This window comes from Citrus clementina, unplaced genomic scaffold, assembly GCF_000493195.1.
Source record: "Citrus clementina cultivar Clemenules unplaced genomic scaffold, Citrus_clementina_v1.0 scaffold_1, whole genome shotgun sequence".
In the NCBI taxonomy this organism is placed as follows: Eukaryota; Viridiplantae; Streptophyta; class Magnoliopsida; order Sapindales; family Rutaceae; genus Citrus; species Citrus x clementina.
This window is the reverse complement of record NW_006263303.1, coordinates 28,820,471-28,833,594: the sequence shown is the minus strand read 5'-3', so window position 1 is coordinate 28,833,594 and position 13,124 is coordinate 28,820,471. Positions and strand designations below refer to the sequence as shown.

Genomic DNA, 13,124 nt, shown 5'->3' with positions numbered 1-13,124 from the left:
TTGCTTGGAGACCAATGTTGAAACTTTGAACAAAAGAAAAGATATTTTATCTCTCATGGAGTGAGACTCACCACCTTTTGTGAAAGATCACCCGTTGAGCTTTATTTATTTTATATGTCATTGTCATTGCATCATCTGCCTTCCCATCAATTCCGTCCAAAAGCATTTCCTCTCATTCACACTTCGCCAATCAAAACTTCTCTTCCAAATCTTTTCGATTCGGTTATTTACCAATTAAAATAACAAAAGCCAATTTGTCATTGATCCCAGATTTGATCGAGCAAAATACACAATAATTTGGGTGCCCTTTTTCGTTGAAACGCGGAGACACTGTGCTGATTTAACTTATTATTCTTCCTCTTCCATTTTTCGCGAGTGTGCCATTGTCACATCAAGTCATCAATGATTCGAAGGCCAATTGGGTATGACTGTCATTTTCTTTTATTGATGATGCCAATAAAAATGGTAAAAATATGTGCATCTTATAATATCATTTTACCAACACGTGATATTAGATTATTGGCAGAGTCGTGCAATTTGAGCGAACACTTTCTTATAGAAAAGAAAAAATAAAGAGAATAAAGTATTAAAATGAACTCCAACATATTTCAATCTCTAGCAAAAGGGAAAAAGATGAAAATTAAAAAAAGTAAATAAAAAAGCCACTTTTTACATAATGATAAGAAATGAAAATATTACTGAAAGCGGAAATAAGCAAAAGGGTAGTTTGACAATAATTCCAGCCAGGTTTTGCCATAAAAATATTTCCATAGAGTAAGAACAAAATAATAATAACAAAACAAAAGGATTAGTTAAAGAAAAAAAAAAAAACAAAAACAAAAAAGATGATGAGAAAAATGAAAAGAAACCCAACTAAGTGATATTTTGAGCCACGCTTTTAATAGAAAAATCTGGAATTTAACGGCTACCATCATCTCTCTTTCCCAACAACCTTTTAATAACAAACAGGACCAAGAAGCCCCCACATTTTATCTCAACACAGTCTCAATAATCTCCTCTTAGACCACCCCACATTTAATTTTCATTTGATTCTCTGCTTCCGTCTGCCTTTATAGCTAAAAACATCATCAAAAAAGTTACCCTATTTTCAACCAACTAACATAACGACAACATCATGTGTGTTCAGGATGCTCAAGAAGTGGAGAACCTGAACACTAACACCAACAGCGTTTCTTCTTCTTGGCCTTTGCATTTTGAGCTGTTACACCACCAGATGGAGAATTTGGATAAAGATTCTTCTTTCACCAGTTCTAATGTTCAACCCACCATTGGCGATTCATTTCCGGTAAGACTCCATTTCTTACTCGTTTATTTTGTCTGAAGCTCATTTTTTTTTTCCTATGGAATTAAGTTTAGGGGATCCCTCCTTTTCTTTTCTTTTTCTTTTCTTTTTTATCTTTTTTTCATAATTGCAGGTTGGTGATTTTTTTTTTCTGTAAATTATGGAACTTTGTGAAGTATCCATTCAGCTTAAGCTCATACCGTAATCATTAGTCTGTAGAGTTTTATCCAGCTTTGCTGGTTATTCAATTCAGGACTTGCTGATGACTTTCGTTCCGATTCTTTTTTCCCTGGTCATACAGTGTTTCTTTCTTTTTCTTTTTCTTTTTCTTTTTTTTTTCTTGAATAAACCTCGAGAGAAAGCTTAAATTAAAATGATTAGAAAGTAACATGCAAATGAGGGGGGAAAGGGCCTAACCCCTCAATAAAACAAGTTAAAATTACGTCAAAAGCACGAATAGAAAAAAAAAAAAATTAGAAATCAGCTGAAATAGTAGTATACGGTCAGCATGATAAACAAAAATTAGATTTAAGCGACGCCACTAGCTGCTATGAATAAAGAGCGGCTAAAGTGATAATTTTTCGTATTAGAATTTTCTGAAGATATAATTTCTTTCTTGTGCCTGAGCTTCACTGTTGTTTAGAATTCTTAAGCACTCAAGAATCTTCTGTCCTACTGGAACTGGTTTAAAACTCAGTTTGTTTTATACTTTTTTGCTTTAATTTCTGACATATATTTAATACTTTCCCTGTTTGCAAATCCTAGCTGATGCTTTTCTCAAATGTCATTTTTTCGCCCCCAAGTTTTCCTGATCTTTCTGTTAACTTATTATTGTTCTCATTGTCACTCTTAATCTGATACCTTCCTGATGCATTCAGCTGGAAAGCATTTCTGAGGATACAGTTTCAACTGTCGCTGAAAGAATACAGAACATGTTGACAAATTTTGTCCCTGCCTTGCGATCAGGAGAGTGGTCTGACATCGGTGATCGCACATATATGGAGGATACTCATGTATGCATTAGCGATTTGGCTAAGAAATTTGGTAACAAATTACCGGGTCAAGAAGCCATTTCATTTTATGGGGTAAGTTTGTATCGTAATTATATTGTTTGTTTGCGCTTGGTCGAATTGTAATTCATTTGTACCAATACGTCAGAAGATTTACTTTTATTCATGTATGTTTCTCCTTTAATTTGTTGCAACTTGCAATCCTCTCATGAAAGATGTAAATGTTGTATTCTCATTTCTTCATATGAAACAACTTGCTTTGAGGAGCAGGTGTTTGATGGCCACGGGGGAAATGGTGCCGCACATTTTGTCCGTGAGCATTTGCCAAGAGTTATTGTTGAGGATGCTGATTTCCCTTTAGACATTGAGAAAGTGGTCACAAGATCATTTATAGAGACTGATGCGGCACTTTTGAAGTCTTGCTCTATTGAGTCTGCTCTGTCTTCTGGCACAACTGCGTTAACGGCAATGATATTTGGGAGGTAAGCTCCTTTCAATTTACACTATAGCAAACATAGAGTGATGACTCAGCATTAATGTATACATACGTGTAGTCAATATGTTTTTTAGTAAAGTCGGTCTGGAAAGGTGAGTACATAAGCATCTTCTCATGAGAATCCTTAGATTGCATACTTATTTTGAACATAAACTTTGAGTTACATTTATATTGTGTAATTTGTCTGAAAAATACGGTCATCCTCTGAACAGGTCTTTGCTTGTGGCAAATGCTGGTGATTGTCGGGCTGTATTGTCGAGACGTGGTGCTGCTGTAGAACTATCAGAGGATCACAGACCTGACTGTACAAAAGAAAGGATGCGGATACAGTCATTGGGTGGATATATTGATGATGGTTACTTGAATGGTCAGCTAGGTGTCACCCGTGCATTAGGCGATTGGCACCTTGAAGGAATGAAGGAAATGGGAGGAAGGGGTGGGCCCTTGAGTGCAGAACCAGAACTCAAACTGGTCACACTGACCAATGAGGATGAGTTTCTTATCATTGGTAGTGACGGAATATGGGATGTGTTTACTAGTCAAAATGCTGTAGGTTTTGCCAGGAGGCGGCTCCAAGAGCATAACGATTTGAAGTTATGCTGCAAGGAAATGGTCAAGGAAGCAATAAAGCGAGGAGGGACGGACAATCTGACAATTGTCATGGTGAGTTTTCATTTGGAGCCACCTCCACATGCGGCTGTACAAAAGGCAAAAGTTCATAGAAGCATTTCTGCAGAGGGGCTTCAGAATCTGAGATGTCTGTTAGAAGGATAGTAGCTTTCTTCATTGGCATACCTCTTTTTTAACCTTTTAGCAGCCAAAGGATAGTAGTTAATAATAATAATAGTTACCTGTTCTGTAGAGTCTTTTTCTGTAAATATTGATTCATCAAGGGAAACAGAAAGCTGGTATCAGTCATGAGTCTTGAGTACCATGAAGGAAAGAGAGGAACTTTAAACACACCAAAACTGTGGATTACGATAAATAATATCACACACTCTTCTTTCTCCTTCTCTTTGTTGGAATCCATTGGATCTTTAGGTTTAATTTAGGATAATTGGAGAAAGGAAACCACGTTGTATAGATGGGATAGGATTTGATTTGTACTGACACAGTTTCCGTTGTTGCTCTACGCTCCCGTTTGATGTATAAAAATCACACATATTTTATTTTTCTTCACCTGTTTGATTATTGTAGCCCCTTAAAAAGTTCCCGCAATTTACATATTGACGGAAGCAATTCATAAACCAAAAAGGAGGAAATGAAGAATTTCATCTGAGTTAATATCACTATGCCGTTGCCAGTACATGTACAACAAAAAAGAGAATTGTTTATTCTGAATGTGACCCAAACCCAAAAAAATAGAACATATCTGATTACATGTAAAATGGCCTCAGAAAATTCATCTATGTGCTGTTTTGTATATGAAATTCACTTCTCTTTTGTAGTACAAAAGTAGGTATAGCCTTAACTATGAAACTCTCTTTCATTGTGTGGTTATGCTATTCCAATGCCATTTTCCCTCGTTAAGCTTCTCTCTAATCTCAGCCTTCACAATACGAATCAAGAACATGCCTGCAAAGAGTATAGAAACAATAAGCATAAAGAACACGCTGTTCCATCCGCGGGTTGAAATATAGCCAGCCAAAAGCGGGCCAAGAGCTGCCCCTACAGAACCAGTCCCATCTATAATGGCAGTCACAGTTGCCAATGCTCGTGAATTCCCTTTGATTAAATCCTGAGTACCCAGATCAGCTGCGACAGCTGTCGTAATAAGCGAATAGGGACCATTCACTAGCAAGCCCGAAAGAAACATCAGTGGGATGTTGGTGATCATTGAGATACTTCCATATGTACGGTATAAAACTAGGGCTGGAATTGATAGTAACAAGAATGCAACTGAAGTAACTGCCCGAGCTTCAATCATATCAGAAATGAGACCAGCCAAAATTCCACCAAAAACTCCACCAATATCGAATATGGTAGAAAGTATGCCAGCAGTTTTGTGTGACAAATGCACACCAGCAACAGCTGCATTTCATCAAGAGTTCAATGAATATTCACCACTAAAAATAATCAGATAGCTTTCTAACAAGTTCCAAACAAACAAAATGTTCTTCAGTAAGGAAAGCAATATAAGAGATAAATGCATCATATATGATGGAGCAATCAAAAGAAAGCCGAAGCATTACCACGACAATTTTAGCGAATGACACTAATTCCCAATAATATTAGATGCCAGGTAAAGAAAACAGTTTCAATATCCAGATCCATTATCTACGGCGCTGCAACTGAACCTCGACCAAGGTCCCAACTAATTGTATAACATCAGTTTCACAAAGTTCAAAAGTTACACCATCACTTGTGCCAGTGAGAGACTCTCTACAATGGCCCAATCAAGTTGATATATTGCCACACTAACTCATGCATCAAACAAAATGTCACTCAACAGATACCAACAAGCAACTTTGAAATTCACCTTGCAAGCATACATTTAATATTAGAAGTAGAAACAAGTACCTGTGTGCCTTATGTAGAATGGCAACCAGTATAAAAATGTGTAAGCCACCAGCTTCGAAAAGAAAAGACAGAATGCAAAAGGAGCCACACGAGGCAACTTCCAAGCCTCCAAGAATCCAATTGCTTGCAAGGAACCTGAACTCCCTGATTCAAGAAGCCCCACTTCCTCATTTTCGACTTTATCCCCATTCTCCACATTCATCAGCTCAACCTCTTTTCCTGGCAACTCGAACCCTAAATCCTCAGGCCTCACAACAAGAAACAGAAACACAAAAACCCCAACAAAAATCACCAAAAAACCAGGCAGCACAAATGACCAACCCCAACCAAACTCCAAAACTCCAGAAGCCAAAACAGACCCAATAATGTTACCAATTGATGTGTGAGAATTCCATACTCCCATTATCAACCCTCTCTTTGCTTTCCCAAACCAGTTCCCCAGAACTGCGACCACACAAGGCCAACCTATTGACTGAAACAAACCGCAAAAAATCTGTACACCCACAAAATAGCCTAACAAATGAACATTCAACCAATAGGCCAAACCAAATATTATAGTGAACAAACCACTCCCCATCATTCCAAATACAAGAAACAATCTCAAATCAATCGTATCACCAACATGTCCGGCAAAATACATCCCAACTGAATATGAAGTAAGAAATGCTAAATCAAGCTCACCAAGCCTGTGGGTCCCGTCTGGGCCGTTAAAGGGGGCCCATCCGGGATCGTTTGAGCGCAGGTTTGAGCCATCAAATGTGGGTCCAAGAACGCTTTTGACAATGCTAGGCGGTTTACGAGAAGCATGAAATGAAGCGTAAGCGAAGAAGGTGATGACTAGGGCTGTGATTTGGTGAAAAATTAGGGTTTTGTTTGGGGGTTTAAGGGTTGGGAATAGATTCAGACCTGGCGCTAGAGAAACGGTTTCCTGGTCCTGGGGTTGCAGCATTTCTCTCTAAGGTAGTCAGTAGAATAGAATAATAAGGGGATCTAGGGTCGTCGAAAAGATTTGATTCACACAATTTTAACTGATGCTTTTCTTTCTCCGAAACAACACGACACAAAAATGCCTTGCGGATTTGGTATGATCATCAGAATAACAAAAATAACAAATATTCACCTTTTAAGTTTTGCTTCCGGGTTCCAAACAAGTTTAAGTTCTTCCCGAAGAAGAAGGATAATTTAAGAGTGTGTTTTTCAACCGATAATGTTTACAACACAAGAATAATAATAACAAGGACACTAAAAGAAATTGAAGCGTGTGATTTACAGAGGATGAAGAAGAGGAGAAGCTGGACAGATTTTTGACTTTTAAAACAAGTGTATGGAAAATGACAGTTTGGTCATGTCTCGATGTCTGAAAGACAAGAGTTATGTTTTTCCCAACCTGCCCTTCTGACCAAAGCACGAGATCTCCCCCAAATCTCTAATCTCATGCCCTCTCACGGGCGTTGGGTAAATAAATAATGTCTCGTTAAAGTGTTGGAGGTAACCTTGGCTAGTTGGCTCATCATTATGATTAAATTTGTCAAGGATTCTTCAACGTGAAGTAGAAGTGATTAGAGTTTAAAAACGGGCATCCCAAAAATATAATCTAGCTAACCAGACTCAAAAATTGGGAACACAAGTACAAAACATGCCGTTGATACAGCCGTCACTCGCATAGAATTGAAATCATAAGAAAAAAATTTCCAATTTACTCATGAAGATCAATGATACAATCAGCCACAGGACTTCTGGAAACTGAGGTCTGCTCGGGGGTGTTGTTAACCATGTTTATAACCAAGTAGCTTGACAACAGATAAACCATTATCAGTACCACTTATACATCTGGGCTCTTAGGAGAAAAAGAACTTGATAAAATTGAAGGAGGCGCCTAAGTATGAGCTCATCAAATCATCTGCTGATGAAGATCAGCTGCCTGCTGAGCAAGTTCCACCACCATGGCCTCATCAAAGAACTTGTTGATGCTCACATCTTCACTCATACCCTGCCAAATCCAGGGCAAAATCCAAATGATTAGTTCTTCAATTCAGGATCAATTTCTCATTTTTAAACAAAATTCTTCTCTGAGTCTGAGCTGCTGATTTGTTTCACTCCCTATCCTCGAGGACAATCTTGAATGTATTTATGGCATCCACCTTTATGATTTTCTAAAATTCATGTGCTGGAAGCAGCAAATCGATTGGCAGATTAGACAAAATCCAAATCATTAGTTCTTCAATTCAGGATCATATCTCAATTTTTAAGCAAAATTATTTTCCGAGCTGCTGCTTTTTTTTCACTCCCTATTCTCAAGAACAATCTTGAATGTATCCATGGCATCCACCCTTATGATTTTCTAAAGTTATGTGCTGGATGCAGCAAATCCATTGGCAGATTAGAGAAAATTCTAAAATAGCACACCCAACAACACCAACACCCCCCCCCCCCCCCCTCTCTTTCTCTTGAAAAAACACCAAATTTTCCATCCAATATATATTTGCCAGTTACACCTAATCAATGGTCTCAAAACTACATGAATGTATAAAAGGACAATGCATTCTCCATCCATTTTCTTCCTAGACCCTTACAGAGCGGATGCAGAAAAAAAGGGGGATAAGAGAGATTGGAGTTTGAGCTGTACCTTTCTACGCCTTGTCTTGACCATAAATTCACGAGCAAGGTGCTGGATTGGTGCAGGTTCAAGCGGCCGCAGAACTATGCTCTTGTCAAGGGGATCTCCAGGAACTATAGCCCAATGATCAAAGACTGAAAGGGAAAATGCTTGCCCTTGAGTATGGTACCTCAAGTCCGTCTCAAAACCAAAACTCTCAATCACTGGTAGAAATGCCTGCAGTCAGAAAGAATGAAAGAAACAAGGATTATAACAAGCATAGAATAGGCAGCATTGGTGTGAAGTAAGCAGAAGGTATTTGCTGCCAGCCAAATAGACCAAGCTAGCAATAAGTCTATCTGTAACACTCATCTAAGAGACTATACTATAAAAAGTTTTCCTAACCGAACCTTAACAATATAAGCTGGAGTTCCTGGTTGAGGAACATCGGCAGTAACATGTCCACGCCTTCTAGATAACACCGTGTAGATTGCAGAGACACAATCAATTGGAGTTTGTATCTGAAAAAACAGCAGCAACGATGATGGCAAAATCAGAGCAATGGCAATAGAAATCGCACACACAAAATGAAGTCAAAAAGACTTATCATGTAAAATAGATAATCAGAGAACTCTCCTCAGGTTACACACACTCGTACCATTCACTTCCACTTAAGTTATTCGGTACACAGTCTCATTTTTAACATGACAGAAAGAGCATGTATTTACCTCAACATAATACACCGGTTCCATAAGCCGAGGGGTAGCCATAAGAAAAGCTGAATAAGCCACACGTCGAGCTGTGGGAATGATCTGACCAGATCCTCGATGCAGCGGTTCAGGTGCAATCCTTGCATCGACTATTTTAAACTTGACATTTCTGATAGGTTCATCACAGAGGGGTCCTTCTCGAGCACCCCACTGAAATCTGTTCAAAAGATGATAAACCATTCACGATGAGCCAAAAAAAATCAACAATAGTAGGAAAAAAGAAAAGAAAACAAACAAAAGAAGATATTATTCAATTTACCCTTGAACAATGGAATCCTTAACAGCATTCAGCAAGCTCTTGTCAACTTCCGTTGGGAGTGTGTCATCTAATAAAATATTAGGTCCCTTTGGGAGCAAAATACATTCAATGCATAAAGTTAGGCTCTCAACAGAATAGGAAATAAAGATATCTTGCCAAGATTAATTTGGAAAAAATAACATATTACGACCCTTGAAAGTATATCTTACCTGCTTATCAGGTCCAAATGCCCATATAGATCGTGCTGCAAGTAAATCCCAGTCATATTTTGTTTTAAAGAAATCACCAAGTGTCTTCCGACTCCAATCAATACTTACAACGCCGTTCTCAATATCCTCGGCAAGTCCTCTCTCCAATGGTTCTGCAATCTGCCAAATGAACAGGCATTTAATAGGCCTTCTTACAAAAACTTAATCATTTGCAAGTCCCAAGAGCACCAGGATCAAACAAAAATTAGATGGCTTCCCTACCATGGTTATTTTATTTTTCTTGTTGGGAGTTTCAGCAAAACACTTCATCGATGAAGACTCCACCACTGTTTCACAGAATGAGACAACAGGATCTGCCACCTACAATTTAAGCAAAGTACACACACTATGACAAAAGTATCCAACAGAAGAAGACCATAGGGATCTTTGAATGATTCCAACAACAAAAAAGGTTTAAGAAAATAAGTACCTTGACTTCAACTTCAGAATAGAGCTCTCTCAGATCTTTCATAATTGAATCCAAATACAACTCTCCAGTACCCAATATAGTATGCTCTCCAGACTCCTCAACTTTAGTGATGGCTAGAGGATAGCTTTTGCTAATTTTCCTAAGACCCTCCACCATTTTAGGCAACTCACTGGGGTTTAGAGGCTCAGTAGCTGTTTTCACCACTGGAAGGGTATTGAATTGAAGAGGCCGGAAGATGTAAACATCTTCATCATACTCTAGGTTACAGAGAGTAGCGGATTTCATAATTGATGCATCCACACCTTCAATAAGAACCCAAGAACCAGGAGGAGCACTGCTTATGGGTATCCTATCTCGAGCTTGATAAATCCATAATTTTGTTACTTCTTTAACAGTCATGTCTTCCTCATCCTCTGGGGAATAGCCTTCTCCCAATACACGTACACTCTGTCCTGTCTGAATAATACCACTATAAACTCTACCAAAAGCATCAAAGACACTGCAATCAGACTTGGGATACAGCTTGGTCACATTGACCATAAGGGGGCCAGAAAGATCACAATCTACCATCGCCTTGTAAATCGTAGAGTTCTTAGGTCCTGTGTATATATGATCTACTTTTCTAGCTGCAGCATCCTTGGCAGAAGGAATAAACTTAACCAGCATATCAGTAAAGCCTGAGGCTGAACCAAAAACTGAGCTACAGGCCAGCCTTAGCAGAGGCCTGACATTCAATCTGTAAGTCGCATTGCTAAGAGTGACACCAAGTTCAGCAAGTGTTGCCTCCACACTCTTCTTGTGTTCTCCAATCACTTGGCTATATATTTTGTAGAGGGGTTCAAGCACAAATTGGACAAATGATCTTTCCCCTCCACTAGCAGGGGGTTTCTTCTTGAATACCCTGGTATCAGGATGAAAATACATGTCTCCCCAAAGACGAGAAGCAAACTTCTCAGCGTCAAATGGGACCCCATGGAGTTTGACATATAACTTCGCAAATGAATGTAATGTGAATGACCATCCCGCACTGGCACTAGCAAAACAAACATTCCCAGCAGCTGGATCTATAACTTGAACATTTCCAGCCGTGGTAGAAGCAGCAGAAATGTGGTTATTGATTACTTCAATTGTATGCCTCAGTTTGTGGTAAGCATCTTTGGGCGGGAGTTTAAGTTCTGTTATTAGCCTGTCAACCTTTAAAGAGATTAAAAAGAAAAAAAAAATCAGGAGGTGTAAATACAACATTGGAGCACCAGTTCATAATGAAATACAAGCACGAGATTTGAGCATGAGAAAATGGATATTTACCTTATTAACTACAACTACAATAGGTAGGCGCTCCTGGATAGCATGACGTATAGCCCTCTCTGTATTCACCTGTGATTCATAGAGTACCATAACTTTCAGACCAAGTAGCCCACAAAAATAATATGGTTCACCAAGATGTTCAAATACACTCCATTAGAGATAAGAGAAAACAGCAACAAAATCGACTTAAACAACAGAATCTAAAGGCAAAGCATAGGTCACCAGAAATGGACATGGTTGAACCTAATAGAGATTACGACTTTCTAGATGCCCAAAGAGAGATACAAGCAACCTCGGTGATTTCAAACTTCACACTTCAGTCCAACTTACGTTGCTCATGAAAACCAAAGGCATACATAGGATTTTTACAATCAGGGGAAAAATAGGTTCCAGCCAATCTGTGGGCATAATTAGATTATCAGAGAGATGAATATTTAAAGAGTACAACGAATGCAGAATTTACCATCACTCCTTCAGCAGCATCAACAATCAAAACGGCACCATCAGCAAGCCTGAGAGCAGCAGTCATTTCATCAGAGAAATTAACGTGACCGGGAGAGTCCATGATGTTACACAGGTAAGATTTTGAGTTGCTGTCTTCCAGAACAAGAGACATGGGAACAGCCTTGATCGATATCCTTCTCTCTTGTTCATCAATCCTTGTATCCGTGTACCTCGTGTGCTTCTCACTATTAGGATCAAAAGTAGACATATGGTGTGTCTGCTCAATCAACATATCCATGAAAACAGTCTTCCCATGATGCAAGTGCCCCACAAGAGCAACATTCCGCACCAAAGTAGGGTTTGACATGAGACCAACAAGAAACTGGGTCGACACGTAGGTGGAAGAATCTTTGACCCCAACCTCAAACTTGATATTCTTAACAGGTTTAATTATAGGTTGCTCAAGAGGTTGTTCGTCCTCGTCCATAACCAAAGTCTCCACATCCTCACCATAAACCTCTTCTGCAGTCGGATAATACTTCTTATCCTCAGCAAGGACAATCTGGTTATCCATATCAACATCATTAGAAGCAGTAATCCACCCATTGGAAGCAGTAGCTGCAACCTCACGATCAGAGGCATGCCCGTCTTCGTCTGCCTTGTCTGGAAGGTCTTCATCCTCATCATCGTCTGCCTCACTCTCTCGATCCGACTCAATTTCAGGACCAATATAGTTCCCAAACTCGTCATACAAACTGTCATCCATATTATTTTTAAAATCTAACACGGTAAAGACAAACAATTAGAAAGCAACGCAATCGAGGAAAACAACAGTTTAGTAAAAGTAAATACTTTCATATGGATAACAATCAGAAATGGGGAGCCTTAAAAAGTAAATCTAGGAACTGGGTGCGGGTATCAAGTATTAAATAGCAAAATTAAGTGATTTACAAAAAAATAAGTAACACAACGTCCATCAAACACTTGTAATTGTATTAATTACATTTGAAAAGGAAAAAAGAAGCTGAAGAAGAGAAACTACCTTCAAATTACAGGTTCCTTATCAGCTGGGAAGTAGAAGAAGTTGCTAATAAGGGTTTAGGGTTTAGGGTATTGAGAATTGAGAGCGGGAGAAAGAGCCGAGAGAGTTCTCTACTGTTTAATTTGGCCTAAATTTCCTTCGATGGGAAAATCCGGATTCGGGTAAATCCCGTGCGGATCTCCGGAATCCGCAAAATAGGTCTCTGGCTAACACAGAACCGAGCCGAATCTGACCCGATTATGTACTTCCATCCTTGGTCGGTTGTACTCACAGCAAAAAGTTTTTTTTTTTTTAAATTATCATTTATATATCCTATAATTATTTTATTATAAAAAATATTATAACACTTTGAAGGTATATCAATCGTCCATTGTAAAGTTGACAAAATATATATGCAGTCCACTAAACCGTTACTTACTGTTTAAATAAGATGACGCTAGAGGAGTAATTTGATATTTTCATATGATACAAGTGATAATTTAAGGGTATACAAATAATAATAAAATAATTTAAAAGTATACAAGTGATAATTTTCCTTTACTTTAATTTAAGTTTCAAGGTAAAATCGTCAATTCACTATAATTTCGTTAATTTTCAAACAACATCTAACGGTTTGGTGGTTAGTGGATAAATTTTATCAATTTATGATGGATGATTGATACACCCTCAAAGTGTTGTAGTATTATTGATAACGGAGC

The 13,124-nt window shown here is 38.5% G+C and overlaps 3 protein-coding genes across 4 annotated transcripts; 1 reads left to right on the top strand and 2 right to left on the bottom strand.

Annotated features, from left to right (window-relative positions):
- Positions 1–967: 967 nt before the first annotated feature.
- Positions 968–3,991, top strand: LOC18054662 (probable protein phosphatase 2C 27). The gene is made up of 4 exons (XM_006453654.2): positions 968–1,306; positions 2,182–2,388; positions 2,584–2,795; positions 3,022–3,991. The coding sequence occupies exons 1-4, from the start codon at positions 1,136–1,138 to the stop codon at positions 3,581–3,583; spliced, it is 1,152 nt and encodes a 383-aa protein (XP_006453717.1). The 5' UTR covers positions 968–1,135; the 3' UTR covers positions 3,584–3,991.
- An 80-nt stretch (positions 3,992–4,071) lies between these two features.
- Positions 4,072–6,853, bottom strand: LOC18054661 (putative glycerol-3-phosphate transporter 5). The gene is made up of 2 exons (XM_006453653.2): positions 5,330–6,853; positions 4,072–4,840 (listed from the first exon to the last, which is right to left on the bottom strand). Exons 1-2 carry the CDS (start codon positions 6,276–6,278, stop codon positions 4,296–4,298), a joined length of 1,494 nt encoding a protein of 497 aa, XP_006453716.1. The 5' UTR covers positions 6,279–6,853; the 3' UTR covers positions 4,072–4,295.
- A 144-nt stretch (positions 6,854–6,997) lies between these two features.
- LOC18054659 (110 kDa U5 small nuclear ribonucleoprotein component CLO) lies at positions 6,998–12,677 on the bottom strand. 2 transcript variants are annotated; one of them, XM_006453652.2, is made up of 11 exons: positions 12,427–12,676; positions 11,404–12,164; positions 10,941–11,009; positions 9,633–10,826; positions 9,425–9,523; positions 9,164–9,322; positions 8,955–9,040; positions 8,654–8,852; positions 8,336–8,446; positions 7,956–8,162; positions 6,998–7,319 (listed from the first exon to the last, which is right to left on the bottom strand). In XM_006453652.2, exons 2-11 carry the CDS (start codon positions 12,148–12,150, stop codon positions 7,221–7,223), a joined length of 2,970 nt encoding a protein of 989 aa, XP_006453715.1. In that variant the 5' UTR covers positions 12,151–12,164; positions 12,427–12,676; the 3' UTR covers positions 6,998–7,220. The 2 variants fall into 2 exon arrangements, with proteins under 2 accessions (XP_006453715.1, XP_024033913.1); XM_024178145.1 differs by lacking the exon at positions 6,998–7,319 and adding an exon at positions 7,333–7,496 and having other exon boundaries at positions 12,427–12,677.
- Positions 12,678–13,124: the final 447 nt, after the last annotated feature.

What these genes read in the sequence shown, in the direction of transcription:
- LOC18054662 (XM_006453654.2), top strand. Translation starts at nt 1,136, where the DNA reads ATGTGTGTTCAGGATGCTCAAGAAGTGGAGAACCTGAACACTAACACC. An exon ending in CCATTGGCGATTCATTTCCG is followed by an intron (nt 1,307 to 2,181) that starts GTAAGACTCCAT and finishes TGATGCATTCAG; the next exon opens with CTGGAAAGCATTTCTGAGGA. An exon ending in ACGGCAATGATATTTGGGAG is followed by an intron (nt 2,796 to 3,021) that starts GTAAGCTCCTTT and finishes TCCTCTGAACAG; the next exon opens with GTCTTTGCTTGTGGCAAATG.
- LOC18054661 (XM_006453653.2), bottom strand. Translation starts at nt 6,278, where the DNA reads ATGCTGCAACCCCAGGACCAGGAAACCGTTTCTCTAGCGCCAGGTCTG. An exon ending in ATTCTACATAAGGCACACAG is followed by an intron (nt 4,841 to 5,329) that starts GTACTTGTTTCT and finishes GATGAAATGCAG; the next exon opens with CTGTTGCTGGTGTGCATTTG.
- LOC18054659 (XM_006453652.2), bottom strand. Translation starts at nt 12,150, where the DNA reads ATGGATGACAGTTTGTATGACGAGTTTGGGAACTATATTGGTCCTGAA. An exon ending in TTGTAGTTGTAGTTAATAAG is followed by an intron (nt 10,827 to 10,940) that starts GTAAATATCCAT and finishes ATCTCTTTAAAG; the next exon opens with GTTGACAGGCTAATAACAGA. An exon ending in CATTTGGACCTGATAAGCAG is followed by an intron (nt 9,041 to 9,163) that starts GTAAGATATACT and finishes TTGCTCCCAAAG; the next exon opens with GGACCTAATATTTTATTAGA.